At 43.8% G+C, this 16,339-nt stretch overlaps 1 protein-coding gene across 14 annotated transcripts in view; it reads left to right on the top strand.

Annotated features, from left to right (window-relative positions):
* LOC147120445 (RNA-binding motif, single-stranded-interacting protein 1-like) overlaps positions 1 to 16,339 on the top strand; it is a 661,270-nt gene that overhangs the window by 390,242 nt on the left and 254,689 nt on the right. For 8 of the 14 annotated variants that reach the window (XM_085986392.1, XM_085986391.1, XM_085986393.1 and 5 more), the window contains 2 exons: positions 9,544 to 9,716; positions 10,491 to 10,586. In XM_085986392.1, coding sequence (XP_085842518.1) covers positions 9,544 to 9,716; positions 10,491 to 10,586 — 269 coding nt within the window. The remainder of the gene's footprint in view (positions 1 to 9,543; positions 9,717 to 10,490; positions 10,587 to 16,339) is intronic. The other 6 variants (XM_085986395.1, XM_085986394.1, XM_085986397.1 and 3 more) reach the window with 1 other exon arrangement.

The following is a 16,339-nucleotide window of genomic DNA, read 5'->3' as shown; positions in this document are numbered from 1 at the left end:
TTTTGTCAATTCTTGGTTATGCCTTTTGAGGAATGTTCTAGTGGTATGTGAGATGTTAAGAGGAACAGCACAGGTTAACCCGGAGTACTATTTCTAGCTAAACCATTGTTACAGGTACAAATTAAGAAAACAAAAAGTTCAAGATTGACGTTGTGATGCACGTCACACAAAAAAGTGATTAATACCAGGAAAGGTTTCTGAATAATCTAGTTGAGGCAAAAACTAGAATTAGTCCACAGGGAGTCAGATACTGTGATGAGGGATCCATAAGTTTCTATAGATGGATGAGCTAGATAGGTCACATAGCCTCCCTCATCTGCTATTATTTTTGTGATGCACGAATAATGATTAATGACCTTTTATGGTCATGGGCTCAAACCTTAGTGATCCTGCTTACCAACCAGTTTTAGTGAACTCCATCCTTTCAGCCAGCTGGAGCAGTTCACTTTCAGGTCTGGTGAACTACGAAACGATTCAACTCCTCAGCTCCCAAGTAATGCTCATCACTTCATCGTTCCATGTTATTGTTCCTTTTTTGTTCCCTTGCTGTTTTCATGAGCAGTTCCAAAATATATGCATAGTTGCCAACCGCTCACATTTTGTGTGGACAGCCCAAGTTTTTGGAGTGTTGTGCACAGGTCAATACTTTGCCATCAATGTCCGCTTTTACAATCCCTTCAACAACCTTGGCTGACTTGCCTCAAAGTCCTGAAAGTTGTTTGTGCACATGGCTGGACATCCAAGATCTTGTGTATTAAGGCTGTGGGTACCACGCTGGTTTAAACACCAAAAAAAGTATCTAAATTCTAAGTCTTGTTATCTTGTTTTTTTTGGCTGTAAATAAAATGTTCCTTGATTCATAGAATTATAGAATCCTACAGCCCATAAAGAGCCCATTCGGCCCAACGTGCCCGTGAGTGATCTTTGAAAGAGCTATCCAATTAGTCCCACTCCCCTGCACTTTCCCATAGCTCTGCAAATATTTTCCTTTTCGTATATATCCAATTTCCTTTTGAAAGTTATTATTGAATCTGCTTCCACCACCCTTTCAGGCAGTGCATTCCAGATCATCATAACTCGCTGCATAAAAAAATTCCTCCTCATCTCCCCCACCCCCCACCCCGGTTCTTTTGCCAATTATCTCAAATCTGTATCCTATGATATTCATATAGCTGACTTATATGGCCAAATTTATAACTATACCATAGTTATGTTCAGCTGGTTATTTCACACTAATCACTTGGAATTTGTCCCAAGTTATAACCATTACTGGCAATAGATTTGTGCGGTCAGACAGTAAAACCATGACTTGTATACATCACTGATCTAGGCATACATGCCAACCATCAGTGTTTCACTGACCTTTAGAGTTTTGGGAGCCCCGACAGCATATCAGTGATTGCTGACAAAAATCAGCAAAGAATGGGTCCTTCTTCCACCTATTCCAGTGGCTAATGCACTGGAACAAGTTCTCTCTCGCGCTCTCTCTCTCAACGCCGTTCCCTGTGCTAATGGCAGGGACTGCGGCCTCTGCAAACTGTAGATAAGATCTCTTGTACTCAGGTAGGAGCAGGACTGAGTGGGGGGGGGGAAGGGAAGTGGAAAGGGAGACTGGGGGCTGGGGGGCAGTAAAGGGCGAGTGAAAGGAAGCGGGGAAAAGCTGGGAACTGAGGGTTAAGGAGCAGGCGAGGGCCAACGTTACCTGAGTGGTAGTGGGGGGAGAGAGACTGCCAGCATAAATTTTGGGAGGGAGTATAAGAGTAGCAGCTTAACTCAGTTGAAGAGGGAGAAGATTGGAGCTGGATAAGAGAACTAGCTTGAATTAAGGACAAGAAGGAGAAGAGTGCTTGGTTAAAGAGGTAGGTGTTAAGGAGGGCCTTAAAGGAAGAGAGGAAGGTGGGGAGGTAGAGGGGTTTAGAGGGAATTCCAGAGTTTGGGGCTTAGATGGTCGAAGGCACGGCCACAAGTGGTGATGTGAGGGGAGATAATTTCACAACAGGTCAGAGTCTGATGAACTGAGAATTCGGGAATAGATTGTAATAGTGGAGGTGGGTACAGAGAAAAGGAGGGGCAAGGCCACGAAAGGATGTAAACACAAGGGCTATCATGTTAAATTTGAGGCATTTGGGGACTGAGAGCCAACGTGGGTCAGCAAGGACAGGTGATGGGTGTCATATCAACATCCTTCGTAAGTTGACACCTCCAAAATCAGTAACATCATGGCAGCTATGTAAATACTGTCTCCAATGATGTCAGTCACCATTTTTCCTGCAGGCTGGGTGAGTGCTCAGTCCTCCCATACAGACAGGTAATGCCTATTTCCCATTGCTGACCTGTGTGGACCTTTCCCATCTATTTAGTAAGGGCCAGAGACAACTGTACATGCATCTAGAAGCTTACACTATTTACAGTTGTTTGTTATTGCTGGGACTGTGGAATCTATCCTTTAGCATAACTAGGATAGCACGCAAGGCTATTAAATAATTGTTACTAATTGAATCAGTTTTGTAATTTAAACCTGAATTAGCCATCTTTCTGTCCATATCAAAACAGGTATGTATTTCATTGAGAGTTTATTTCTATGGATAAGAATCAGTTTTTGGCAACTCTAAAATTTGGTTCTCCAAATGCCTTTGCCTACAAAGAACATTGAAGGCTTCCACTGATGCAAGGTCATGTACCAGTTTACTTTGTGATAACATGGGTAGAATACCAGTATAAAATCAGTTGTTAAATGCGTGTATTTACTGGAGTGGGGGGAATGTTGCTGTCTCATTGGGCCTATGCTGGATCCGCTCCAGCACTGATGTGACTGTGCATTCAATTTATTTATTTGAAATGCACCTTTGATGAGCCAGCTCTCTCTCATTTTGATTTTACTTGTTGAGAAATCCCTGCCTCATGACATACTCTTATTTATAACTTAGAAACAAGAAATTGTAGAAGTTACTAAATTATAGAATAGAAAGCATAGAATGCTTCTGATGATTTACATATTTAGTGAGTAGCTGAAATAATTACAGACTTATTAGTCTTGCTTCAATTTCATGTAAAATAATGGAATTGATTATCTGGGTAAATTTGAGGAACATCTCTACATTAATAACCGAGTAAACATCAGTCAACGTGGATTCAGGAGGAGGAGATCCTACCTGACCAACCTCCTTTAACTTCTTGGAGAAAGTAACAGTACAAGTGGACTATGCAGAGCCCTACAACTTGGTGGGCTGAGACTTCCAAAAGATAATTAATAAAATTATGAAAAGATATTCATTAAGCTCAAAGCTGGTAAATGGTAAATTCTGGAAACGAATAAGAAATTGGCTGAAGGGTAACAACAGGTACTTAGTTAGAAGAATTATGTTGGGGTTGGAGGGGTACTTTGTGAGGTGCCCCAGGGACTGTTGGTGGGACCATTCCTGTTTCTAATTTATATCAGTGACTTTGATTCAGAAATTCAATGCAAATTGGTCAAATTTGCAGATGATACTAAATTAGGAAGGGCAGTAGAATTGAAGGAGACAGCTCAAAGTATAAATGAGATGCACAAAATATGTAAGTTTCTCTTTCTTGCTTTCTATTTCTCTGGCTCTCTCTCTCTTTCTCGGCAGTCAAAGAGCCTCCTCCCCACATCTGGTTCTGATAATGGATGACTGAAATCAAATCTGTACTACAATGCACGCACAATACTCTGAGCTTTTGAAATGCAAAGCTATAATTTAATTTTTATTTATAGATATATATAGTGTGTATATATATATAGCAAAAGTTGTGAGCAATTTCTTGATTATTGCAATGTAGATCTGTTCTTACAGCTTCTGAATTCAGTTGATAGCTAACTGAAAGGGATTTTTGTGCTAAAGGAAATGTTCTGGCTTAAAACTGTTTTATATTTTTTATGAATGAGTAACAGGAAGGAAATGGTATACCACCGTGGGTTAAGACATTTATAATTGTAAGAAAGTAGTGGTAAGAGTGGGGTTTGGACATGGTATGACCTTTAACGGTAGAATAAATGCTTAGATTAATGTTTTGCTTTGGAACATGCCTTGCTGCATTTAAAGCATATAAACAATAATTTCCATGATTTAATACTTGACTTTTATTATGTGTAGTGGCACAATATTTCTGTGCATAGTCAAACTACAAAAGAGTCAGAATAATGAATTGCATTCAGTCTTGCTTGAAATATAGAATTAGTGTAAAATTAGCTGATCACTGGCTCTTAAATTAATTGATTTACATTTTTAAATAATTCATACAAAACTGTTTACCTCCAAAACACTCTTGATTCAGGAATTGTCCCCTTGGACAGATTAGGAAAGTTAACACGTGGCTAAAGGATTGGTGTGGGAAAGAGGGTTTCCATTTCATGACACTGGCACCCAGTACTGGGAGAGGAAGGAGCTATACCGCTGGGATGGGCTTCACCTGAACTGGGCTGGGACCAAGATCCCAGCTGATAGGATAAATAGGGCTGTAGATAGGACTAAACCAATAAAAGAGGGGAGGGCCTAGGCAGAAATAAAAATAGCCTAAATAACCGCAGCACAGATGGTTTAACAACTACAAGAAGATGATCTTGACCAAACACAGCAATGTTACCAAAGTGAATGGTAGGACCCTAGGAAGGACAGAGGATCAGAGGGACCTTGGTGTGCAGGCACATAGATCCCTGAAGGCAGCAGGACCGGTAGATAAGGTGGTTAAAAAGGCATATGGGATCTATGTACATGCCTTCATTAGCCGAGGCATAGAATATAAGAGCAGGGAGGTTATGATGGAGCTGTACAAAACGCTAGTTAGGCCACAGCTGGAATACTGTGTGCAGTTCTGGTCGCCTATAGGAAGGATGTGATTGCATTGGAGAGGGTGCAGAGGAGATTCACCAGGATGTTACCTGGGCTGGAGCGCTTCAGCTATGAAGAGAGACTGGACAGGCTGGGGTTGTTTTCCTTAGAGCAGAGAAGGCTGAGGGGGACCTGATTGAGGTGTACAAAATTATGAGGGGCATAGATAGGATCGATAGAAAGGAACTTTTCCCCTTAGTAGAGGGGTCAATAACCAGGGGGCATAGTTTCAAGGTAAGGGGCAGGAGGTTTAGAGGGGATTTGAGGAAAAACTTTTTCACCCAGAGGGTGGTTGGAATCTGGAACTCACTGCCTGAAAGGGTGGTAGAGGCAGGAACCCTCACAACATTCAAGAAGCATTTAGATGAGCACTTGAAACGCCATAGCACACAAGGCTATGGACCAAGTGCTGGAAAATGGGATTAGAATAGACAGGGCTTGATGGCCGGCGCGGACACGATGGGCCGAAGGGCCTCTTTTTGTGCTGTATAACTCTATGGAGGAGAAATTGAGTATAACCCCGTTTGGGGCGCCAGCCTCGCCAGGGCGCTAAAAGTAGCGCCCCGGAAACATTTGCGCCCCTGCACTGGAAATTGAGTAGTTGCGCCCCAAAGGGAAGCGCGGTGCTACTGGGGCACCCCGCATCCCTCTTGGGGCACTGCGAGTGAATATTGTGGCGCAACGTGCCGCGGTATTGCAGGCCTTCCTCCCCTTCTTAAAGGGGAGGGGCCTTGTGCAGCGCGATCTGGGGCCCAGCTGGGCCCCCGGGGATCGGAAGTGCAGGCAAAAGAGCCCGGCACCCAAGAGAAGTACCGGGCTCTTGGAGCGCAGCCGGCACTCCGCGGGGGGGGGGGGGGGGGCGCGGTTCAGGAGGCCGGGGACGGGAGCGCAGGCAGGTGTTGGCAGGCGGCCAACAACAAAATTGGCCGCCCCGCACCTCGCCTTTAATTTGCGCCTCCCCGGCCGCAGGTAGGCCCCCCTGAATCCGTCGGACATAGCGTCTGGCGGTAAATCAGGGGGCGCTGCCGAATATCGCGGCCGGGGCATCAGCGGGGCGCTGCGCACACCGATGATGGCAGCGGCGCAGCGCTAACGGTTAGCGCCACCACTAACGTCCCGTGGAATTTAGCGGGAGGCGTGGGCAGTGCTGCGCCCGGACGCCAGTTGGCTTGCGACCCACTTAGCGCCCTCTTAAGGCGCTAACGGGTGGCGCAACCTACTGAATTTCTCCCCCCCCATGACTATGAAGGAGTTTCTGGAGGCTGTGCGGCTGCAGGAGCGGACGGTCGGTGGTCTTGTGTCTGAAAAGACAGATGACCGCTTATACTTCGTTGACACAGGAGACGAAAAGAAAGATCTGCTCCAGAAGAAAGGAATATTGAAGCCTCTGTGGATCAACCTAATTCTACATTCTACATAATAGGGGTGCAGATTCACCAGAATGATACTGGGGCTAAAAGGGTTAAATTATGAGGACAGGTTGCATAGACTCGGCTTGTATTCCCTTGAATATAGAAGATTAAGGGGAGAACTAATTGAGGCGTTTAAGATGATCAAGGGAGTTGGTAGGGTAGATAGAGAGAAACTCTGGTGGGGCGGGGCAGTCCAGAACAAGGGTGCATAACCTTAAAATTAGAACTGCCAGTTCGCCATTATCCCAACCGTAATTCTGGGCCGATAACTTTGTTATAACCGCTCAGTCTACATAGAGCACCTTTACGATGCAGTTTACTGCTGCTCTTCTACTACAGCAATACCACTGGAAGCAGCCCCATTTTGGTGGCAGTGCTGTAATATAAATAAGTGTAATCCAAGGTGTGGAGATCTACCTCGAGGTGGTTCTCCTCCTCCTCCCAATATTCTGGTGCCAGCAGCACAATAAACAACCAGTGACGGGGACCCTGGATTCTGTAGGCTGCCATTTGCTCTCAATGGTGGTTAGTAATGCAGTTTTGACATCCCCCTGTGTGGTACTTCCTCAATATCAGCGAAAATCCAGAAATGTCAAGTAATGACTTTTGAACAACGTGCATGCCTCTGGCACCAGCACCATAATACAAATGTCGAAAGGGACTGTATTGTAAATATTCTGTACGGAGGCAAGGTAGTACAGTGAGTTTATACACTGGCCTTTCATCTCTGGGACATGAGTTTGAATGCAGCCAAGACTGATGGATGAAATTTTCCACTGTATCAGCTGTAAGGATCCAAAGTAATTGAGTTTGGCAGTCTGAACCTACTTCTTAGTGGGCATGGGCTTACAGTGCAAAACAACACTAATTGAAAATCTTAGTCCATAGGATGGCTGGTGTGCAGAATGAAGAAATGGCATACTGGTGCAGAAGCTGATCATTTTCTCAGGTTGAGACTAAGACACATTATTCAAGCGGATTAGAGGGAGGCTTATTTTGCATCTATCCTTGCTAACCTGAGCTGGGAGTGCTTGACAGTGACACTGGGGGCCCGAAATGGAAAAGCCCAAAAGCTTTCATTTCCCAACATCAGGTTGATGGATGCCCTTTCGTCAGAACATCAACTTGAAACGTTAACTCTGTTTCTCTCTCCACAGATGCTGCCTGACCTGCTGAGTATTTCCAGCATTTTCTGTTTTTATTTCAGTTTTCCAGCATCCACAGTATTTTGCTTTTTGAATTGATCAAACCTGTCAGAATACCAACTGCCTCAGGGCAATCAATTTTGTCCATCAGGTTTTGTATCCTTTTAATATAGGTTGTGCTGAAAGCTCACTTTGCCCTGGTCCACCTGTTACAACTAAGGAGGCTTTGTAAATACTCTTATCGTCTTTGATATATTCTCAAGGATCTTTGCAGGAATATCATTTTAGAATTAATTAATGTGCAACAATTTAGAAAACAGATCATCGGCCGTATATTCCGATCCCTACAGGCTGTGTACACACCCGTAGGGACATCAGAAATGCCGGTTTCAGGCATGCCAAGCGCATGCGCTGAAAACCGGCATTTCCGATCTGTCAAGAATGCTCTTGACCGATCGGACGCCTGCCCTAGAGAAGGGCCTCTGCGGGCAGATAGTTCCACTTTCAGGAGAACCTCCGCCCGCAGAAAACTCTTAGAAATCATACGCCTGGTAAAAGCAGGCGTAAGGCCTGCATTTACCAGCATAAGAGTTGAAAAAAAAAATTTTTTCACTCATTTATCATTTTAAAAAACTTTTAAAAAAAAGTAAGTTTATTTTTAGCCCCATAAAAAACTTACATTTTTGATTAAAATATTAAATTTATTGTAATTTCAACTCATTTTAAAAATGTGATTTAAAAAAAAAAAATTATTTAATGATTTACAGTGTTTTTGGGGTGCTCTCCATTCATATATTTGATAGGTCTATCTGTCAACTGTATGAAGGGAGATTCCCTTCTCCTATTGGCTCCTCATGGCCCACGTGATCTCCGGGACGCTTGCGAACCGCATGCGCCTCTGGGATACGTGGGCCCTGCGCATTTCGAGTTGGAGAGGCCCAGGAACGGAAGTATACGCACCTCGGGAGCCCTCAGGTAAGTTCATAGATTTTTTTCCAGATCGGAGGCCTCCGCACGCAGGAAGCCTCTGATCGGAAAATATGGGCCAATGTATTGATTAATGATGACTATTGTCAGTATTTGTTGTTGTGGCAGCCAATTATTTCTGTGAATATGGACACTGTTCAGAAATAAATGGTGCTGAAATTAAGTTTTTATGTGGATGTCGTAGAATAAATTACCTTGGCCTTAGTTTTTCAGGCATCTTTTCTGACATTTATTGAGGCAGGTTGATCAGATCTGGTTTTTGGATATGAAGAAATCCTGCTAGGGAGAAATACTACATACTCTGATGATGCACAGTTTCGTATCTAAAAGTCATGGCTGATCTTAATTTCTGCCTTTGCATGGTTCCCAATGTGCTTTTGCACAGCTCCTTTTCTAAATGTTCCAATATACTCTTTATTATTCATGCAGCAAGAATTGTGGAAAGCTGCTGGGAGTTGTTAATCTAATCTATTCTCACTATAAGCAGTACAATTATTTTGAGTGATGAGGGTGACTGGGCTATTCTGTCCTTCCAGTGATGTTTCCTCATTCTCACTGCATGAGCAGGAGGAAGCCCAGGACAGGGCATTCGAGCATATCAGTTGGATGGGAGGGGCAACTTTGACAGGAATGAGGGGACATCCAGGGAGTGACAGTAGACATGCTCAGAGACGTTATCATTGTGTTCATATTTTCCAGTATAAAAGCATGTTACAGCTTACTGTCTTTTTTAGCTTGGTAATTAAATTGAGAAGAATGGATACGAAGAGTAATTAGAAAGCAGTAATATAATTAAGCAATTAAATAAATATTGTAATTGGTGCAAATGAAGTTCAAGATGTTTATAACCATCTCAAGACCAGATTACAGGCTTGGAATCGCATTGGTCTTCGCTTTTATTTACAATATACACTTTCAATTTTTGTGCTAGCAGCAGTGAGTACACACAACAGTAGGATCTGTGTTTTTGATATGTTGTGTCATTCATGCATGTAACATTATCACTGAAGGATTATTAAGAAACACTCGCTTTTGAAATTCTATGTCCAGCATATATTACAAATATGCAATTTGCCTATTGGGTTTAATAAATAATCTGGGAATAAATTTCAATACATTAAAATGAAGTACATATTCTCTTTTTTACAGCAACCCTGTGCACCCACCTCCCATCCAATGGCCCCACCCAGTCCCCTCACCAACAGCAACAACAGTAGTGGCAGCAATAATGCAGGATGGGAACAGCTCAGTAAGACAAACCTTTACATCAGAGGACTGCCACCAGGCACCACTGACCAAGATCTGGTGAAACTCTGCCAGCCGTAAGTACTCTATAAACATCCCATTCTAAGCAGTTGTTTTCATTTGTTTTCATTGTCCAATTAAATTTCAGCATTTGAATAGTTTTTTTGCTACTTAAATAATCTGTATAATTGCGCAAAGGAGTACGTACTAGAATTGACTCAAATACATGAGAAATGCTTCAACTTTAGCTATGTGTGCCATTTAGACAGTGTTTAGTCTACAGTGCTTTGGAGCTCAAATGTATCAAGCTGCAGAGTGGTATCACTGAATAATTTGATTTCCTTGGATTATAATTTAGAAACTATATTAATACGAGAAAAAATCATTCCCTGTAAAACAATCAATTGATATTGAACAATTAACAACTGAATTTGTGTCAGGAAATAGTGTCATTTTACACACAGGTTGCTGACTGCTTGGTTGTAACACTGATGTATAACTTAAATCATGATAAAATATTAAAATAAAAATGTTTTTTCAGTGGCCACCTGTTATTTAAAAGGAGAAGACAACTTTAGGGAGAAGTTTTTTCAATATAAAATACTCCTTTTATTTTTAAGAAGTCTTCTATCCTGTAGGATAAATTTGATCTTTAAACATATTGTTGCAGCTCCATGAACAATTTCATGTCTCAAATTAAAAGCAGAGATGCTTAGGTAAACAAGCAACTTCACCAAATCCAATAGTGACTAACCTTTTTGGTACCATTAAGAGTCTTCAGCATTGAATAAGTATGCAGCAGTTTGATGTTTCCATTCTCTAATGTATCACAATCTCCCCTCCAAAAACAGAAATACTTTGAATGCAGCAGCAATGATGTGTAGCACTAGAAGACCCAAGGAAGAGAAACAAAAAAGTGGAAGTATTGACATAGAAAAGTTGCCATTGTAACTTTTTTTTTTAATTTTTAAAGATTATTTTAAGTTATAGATCCAAACTGTTGCATTGCTTAGTGCATGATCCTTTTGTGGCGTTCATTTCTGTAGCTCACTCGGGTATGGTGCTTTTACAGTGGTAACATTACTACTGATGGGATCCCAAATGTTGCTTTGAACATCTAGTCACAAATGCCTGCGATCAACATTTCAAAAGGAAACCACTAGGATCAGTTTAGCAGCACCACTTTAAAGAAAAGAAAACTACTATGGAGCATCAGTTAATTGTTTACAGGTTACAAGATACCTTCATAGTTTTCTTTGTATAACAAACTTTTCCAGAACATTAATCCTCCTGACTTGAAACGTCTGCCTGTGTGTTTTGTCTGTGTATATATCTCTGCAGGGGTCCTGCAAGTTAGTTAATATGTTTGTCGGGAGTGGGTGGGGGGGAAGGGAGGGAGTAAATTAGTTGCCAGATGTCCTTGGGTTTCGAGCTCAGGCCAAATCCACATCTTCAATATATGTATTTTAAAAAAATGTTTTTTTGAGGACAGTGTTTATTAAGATGTTGGGAAATGTAATATCTTTGTACTTATGTCACCCAGTGTCAACACCAAGCACTTCTAGTTCGGGTGTGTAGAATAAGCTATACTCTAGTAACATTAGCTTTAGTTGTCCAATTTTGGGAGATTTCCAATTTATTTTCAGTTATGCAAGATATGGATATCTTGAATTTGGGCCAGTTATACAGGCTGGCTGAAAAATATTAAACATTTTTAACCCCGAAATGAGCTTCTGACCACATATCCACGCCATCACTAAGACCGCCTATTTCCACCTCCGGAACATTGCCCGACTCCGTCCCTGGCTCAGCTCATCTGCTGCTGAAACCCTCATTCATGCCTTTGTTACCTCCAGACCTGACTATTCCTGGCCGGCCTCCCATGCTCTACCCTCCGTAAACTTGACGTCATCCAAAACTCTGCTGCCTGTGTCCTAACTCACACCAAGTCCCATTCACCCATCACCCCTGAGCTCACTGACCTAAATTGGCCCTGGTGAAGCAAAGCTTTGATTTTAAAATTCTCATCCTTGTTTCCAAATCCCTCCATGGCCTCGCCCCTCCCTATCTCTGTAATCTCCACCAGCCCCACAATCCTCCGAGCTATCTGCGCTCCTCTAATTCTGGCCTCTTGAGCATCCCAGTTTTAAGCACTCCACCATTGGTGGCCGTGCCTTCAACTGCCAAGGCCATAACGTCTGGAATTCCCTTCCTAAACCTCTCCGCCTCTCTAGCTATCTCTCCTCCTTTAAGACGCTCCTTAAAACCTACGTCACCCACCCTAATTTCTCCTTATGTGGCTTGGTGTCAAATTTTTTTTTGTCTTATAACACTCCTGCGAAGCACCTTGGGACGTTTTAATACGTTAAAGGCAATATATAAATACAAGTTGTTGTTGTTAGTTTGCAGCAGATCTCCTTAAAACGTATTGAGCAACATGCAGTAATGTCATTGTGCTGGTGTCAGTTCAATCAAACTATAGACAGTTTTGTGCAATGGATTTACCCCCACAATGAACTTCATTAGGCATTTCATTTAGAATCCTTAAATCCATCAGAGAAAGGAAACTCATCTCCTCAGTCTAGCTGGACTCAAACTCAAGTCCTTCAACAACAACAACTTGCATTTATATAGCACCTTTAACGTAATAAAACATCCCAAGGCGCTTCAGAGGAGCGTAATCAGACAAAAATTGACACTGAGCCAAAGAATGAAAGAAAGACTTGCATTTACATAGCGTCTTTCACGACCACCGGACGTCCCAAAGCACTTTACACCCAGTTAAGTGCTTTTTGAATTGTAGTCACTGTTGTAATGTAGGAAACGCGGCAGCCAATTTGCGCACAGCAAGCTCCCACAAACCGCAATGTGATAATGACCAGATAATCTGTTTTTGTTACGTTGATTTGAGGAATAAATATTGGCTAGGACACCGGGGATAATGCCATGCTCTTCTTCGAAATAGTGCCATAGGATCTTTTACGTCCACCTGAGAGAGCAGACGGGACCTCGTTTTAATGTCTCATCCGAAAGACGGCACCTCTGACAGTGCAGCATTCCTTCAGCACTGCACTGGAGTGTCAGCCTAGGTCTTGAACCCACAAGCTTCTGACTCGGGGGTGAGGGTGCTACCAACTGAGCCACTGCTGACGCAGACAGGAAGAATGAGACAGTAGGACAGGTGACCAAAGCTTGGTCAAAGAGGTAGGTTTTAATGAGCGTCTTGGGAGGAGAGAGCGGTGGAGAGGCAATGAGGTTTAGGGAGGTTAGGGCCTAGACATCTGAAGGCATGGCCACCAGTGGTGGGATGAAGGAAGTAAAGGATGCGCAAGAGGCCAGAATTGGAGGACACTGAGTTCTTGTCGGATTGTGGGGCTGGCGGAGGCTATAGAAATAGTGAGGGATTTGAACACGAGAAAGTTTAATGCAGTATGCAACATCGTCCACAAACTATGCAGATGACACCCAGCTCCACTTCTCTACCTCTTTCAACTCCACTGCCTCTGTGTTGTCAAACTATTTTTCCGACACCCAGTCTTTGATGAGCCGCAATTTCCACCAGCTAAACATTAAGACCTACATCAATGTTTTTGACACCCAGCACCAACTCTGTACCCTTCCCACCAATTCCATTGCCCTCCTTGACCACTGCCTCAGGCTAAACCAGACTGTTCGCGACCTCAACATCCTTTTCAACCAAGAGCTGAGTTTCAGACCCTCTCCATCAGAAAGACAGACTACTTCCAAAATAACAACAGAAAATGCTGGAAAAACTCAGCAGGTCAGGCAACATCCATGGAGAGAAATTTCAGTTGACGTTTCGGGTCGAAACCCTTCTTCAAAACTGGAAAGAAAATAAAATAGATCGAAGGCAAGGCTGCGATCGAACAAAAGAGACAATAAAAGGTATTCGAAGCCAGACGAGATGGTAATAGGCCCGTGGAGACAAAAGGCAGCTGAGATTAGGTGTGAAGTGTACTGGCAGGTAAGAGACAGCTGTCAGGTGAGAGAGAGAAACAAAAGGAAAGGAGGGGGGGTGGTGGGGGGAAAGGAGGACCCAAAACAAAGGGGTGGAAAAAATTATAAGTAAAAAAAGTAATAGGGGCCGAGGTTATGATCTGAAATTGTTGAACTCGATATTGAGTCCGGAAGGCTGCAAAGTGCCTAGTCGGAAGATGAGTTGCTGTTCCTCGAGTTTACGTTGAGCTTCCGTGGAACAATACAAGAGGCCAAGGACGGTGAGGTCCGAGTGGGAATGGAGCGGTGAATTAAAATGACAGGCGACCGGAAGCTCGGGGTCACCCTTACGGACTGAACGGAGGTGTTCCGCAAAGTGGTCACCCAATCTGCGTTTGGTCTCCCCAATGTAGAGGAGACCGCATCGTGAGCAGCGAATACAGTATACTAGATTGCAAGAAGTACAAGTAAATCGATGTTTCACCTGGAAGGGGTGTTTGGGGCCCTGGACAGTGGGAAGGGGGGAGGTATAAGGGCAGGTGTTACATCTCCTGCGCTTGCACAGGAAGGTGCAAGGGGAAGGGCTGTTTGGGATGATAGAGGAGTGGACTAGGGTGTCTCGGAGGGAGCGGTCCCTACGGAATGCTGAAAGGGGAGGGGAAGATGTGTTTGGTGGTGGGATCACTTTGGAGGTAGCGGAAATGGCGGAGGATGATCCGTTGCATGTGGAGGCTGGTGGGGTGAAAGGTGAGGACAAGGGGAACCCTATCGTGGTTCCGAGAGGGAGGGGCAGGGGTGAGGGCAGAAGTGCGGGAGATAGAACGGACACGGTCGAGGGCCGTGTCGACCACGGTAGAGGGGAATCCTCGGTTGCGGAAAAAGGAAGACATGTCGGAAGCACTGGTGTGGAAGGTGGCATCGTCGGAGCAGATACGGCGGAGACGGAGAAACTGGGAGAATGGAATAGAGTCCTTACAGGAGGCGGGGTGGGAGTCAGTGGGCTTGTAGTGAATATTGGTCGACAATATTCACTGACAATTGGTCGACAATACAAGCTCTGACACAGTCTACTTCCACCTCTGTATCATCCCCTTCCTCAGCCTGCTGCTGAAACCCTCATCCATGGCCTTTGTTACTGCCAGACTCTACTATTCCAATGCTCTGCTCACTGGCCTCACATCTTCCACACTCTCTAAACTTCAGCTCAGCCAAAACTGTGCTGCCCATACCTATCCCACATCGTCCCGTTCACCTATCGCCCCTGTCCTCACTGACCTACACTGGCTCCGGTCCTCCAACATTTAAAATTTAAAATTCTCGTGCATGTGTTTAAATTCCACATGGCCTTACCCCTCCCTAGCCTGTAAACTCCTCCAACACTACACCCCATGCCCTCTCCAAACTTTCCATTCCTCTGACTTACCTCTTGAGAATCCCCCTCTCCCTTCACCTCACCATTGATGGTCATGCTTTCAGCTACCTAAGACCCATGCTCTGCAATTCCTTCTACAAGCCTCTCTACCTCCCTCTCCTCTTTTAATACCCTCCTTAAAACCCACCTCTTTGTCCAAGCTTTTGGTCACCCCTCTTCTTTGGCTTGGCATCTGTTTTATTCCATTTTTGTCTGATTACACCGCTGTGAAGCTCCTTGGGATTTTTTTTCAACGTTAAAGGCTATATGGGGGACATTAATTACCCAAATATCGATTGGGATAATGTTAGGGTGAAGGGAAAGGAGGGGGAGGAATTTCTGAAATGTGTTCAGGAGAATTTCCTTGACCAATATGTTCTTGGCCCAACTAGGAAGGAGGCATTGCTGGTTCTGGTGAATGAGTTGGGCCAGGTCGACCAAGTGTCTGTGGGAGAACACTTGGGTACGAGTGATCATCATATCATAAGGTTTAGATTAGCAATGGAGAGGAGCAAGGAACAATCTAGAGTGGAACTTCTAAACTGGAATAGGGCTAACTTCAATGGGATGCGAAGGGATCTAGCCAGAGTAAAATAGAATCAAAGACTGACGGGAAAAACTGTAACGGAACAATGGGTGATCTTTTAAGGCAGAGATGTTCCAAGTGCAGGCTAGGTACATTCCAGCAAGAGGGAAGGGTAAGGGAAACAAAGCAAGGGTTTCTTGGATGACGAGGGAGATAGAGAAGATGATGAAACAAAAAAAGAGGGTGTTTGATGAATGTCGGGTGAATTCTTCAAGGGAGAACCAGACCAAATACAATAAGCTGAGAGGGAAGGTGAAGATGAAAATAAGATTGGCAAAGAGAGAATATGAGAGTAGAATGGCAGTTAACATAAAAGGGAACCAAAAAATCTTCTACCGGCATATAAACAGTAAGCGGGTAGTAAGAGGCGGGGTGGGTCATTTTCGGGACAATGAAGGTGATATATGCTTAGAGGCGCAGGGCAACGCTAGAATACTCAGTAAACACTGATACAAAGTATTCATTAAGGAGGTGGATGCTGACAAAATATCAGTAGAAGTAGAAAAGGTAGAAGCAATGGAAGGGGTGAAAATTGATAGACAGGATGTACTAGAAAGGCTGGGTAAGCTTAGAGTGGATAAGTCACCTGGTCCAGATGGCTTGCATCCCAGGTTGCTAAGGGAATTGGGGGAGGAGATAGCGGAAGGGCTTGCCATAATTTTCAATCTTCCCTAGATGCGGGGGAGGTGCCTGAGGATTGGAAAGTGGCAAATGTGACACCATTGTTCAAGAAAGGATGTAAGGAC

This window comes from Somniosus microcephalus, chromosome 4 (genome assembly GCF_052327205.1).
Source record: "Somniosus microcephalus isolate GS21.2 chromosome 4, FLI_Smic_1.0, whole genome shotgun sequence".
In the NCBI taxonomy this organism is placed as follows: Eukaryota; Metazoa; Chordata; class Chondrichthyes; order Squaliformes; family Somniosidae; genus Somniosus; species Somniosus microcephalus.
This window is presented reverse-complemented; position numbering and strand designations above follow the sequence as displayed.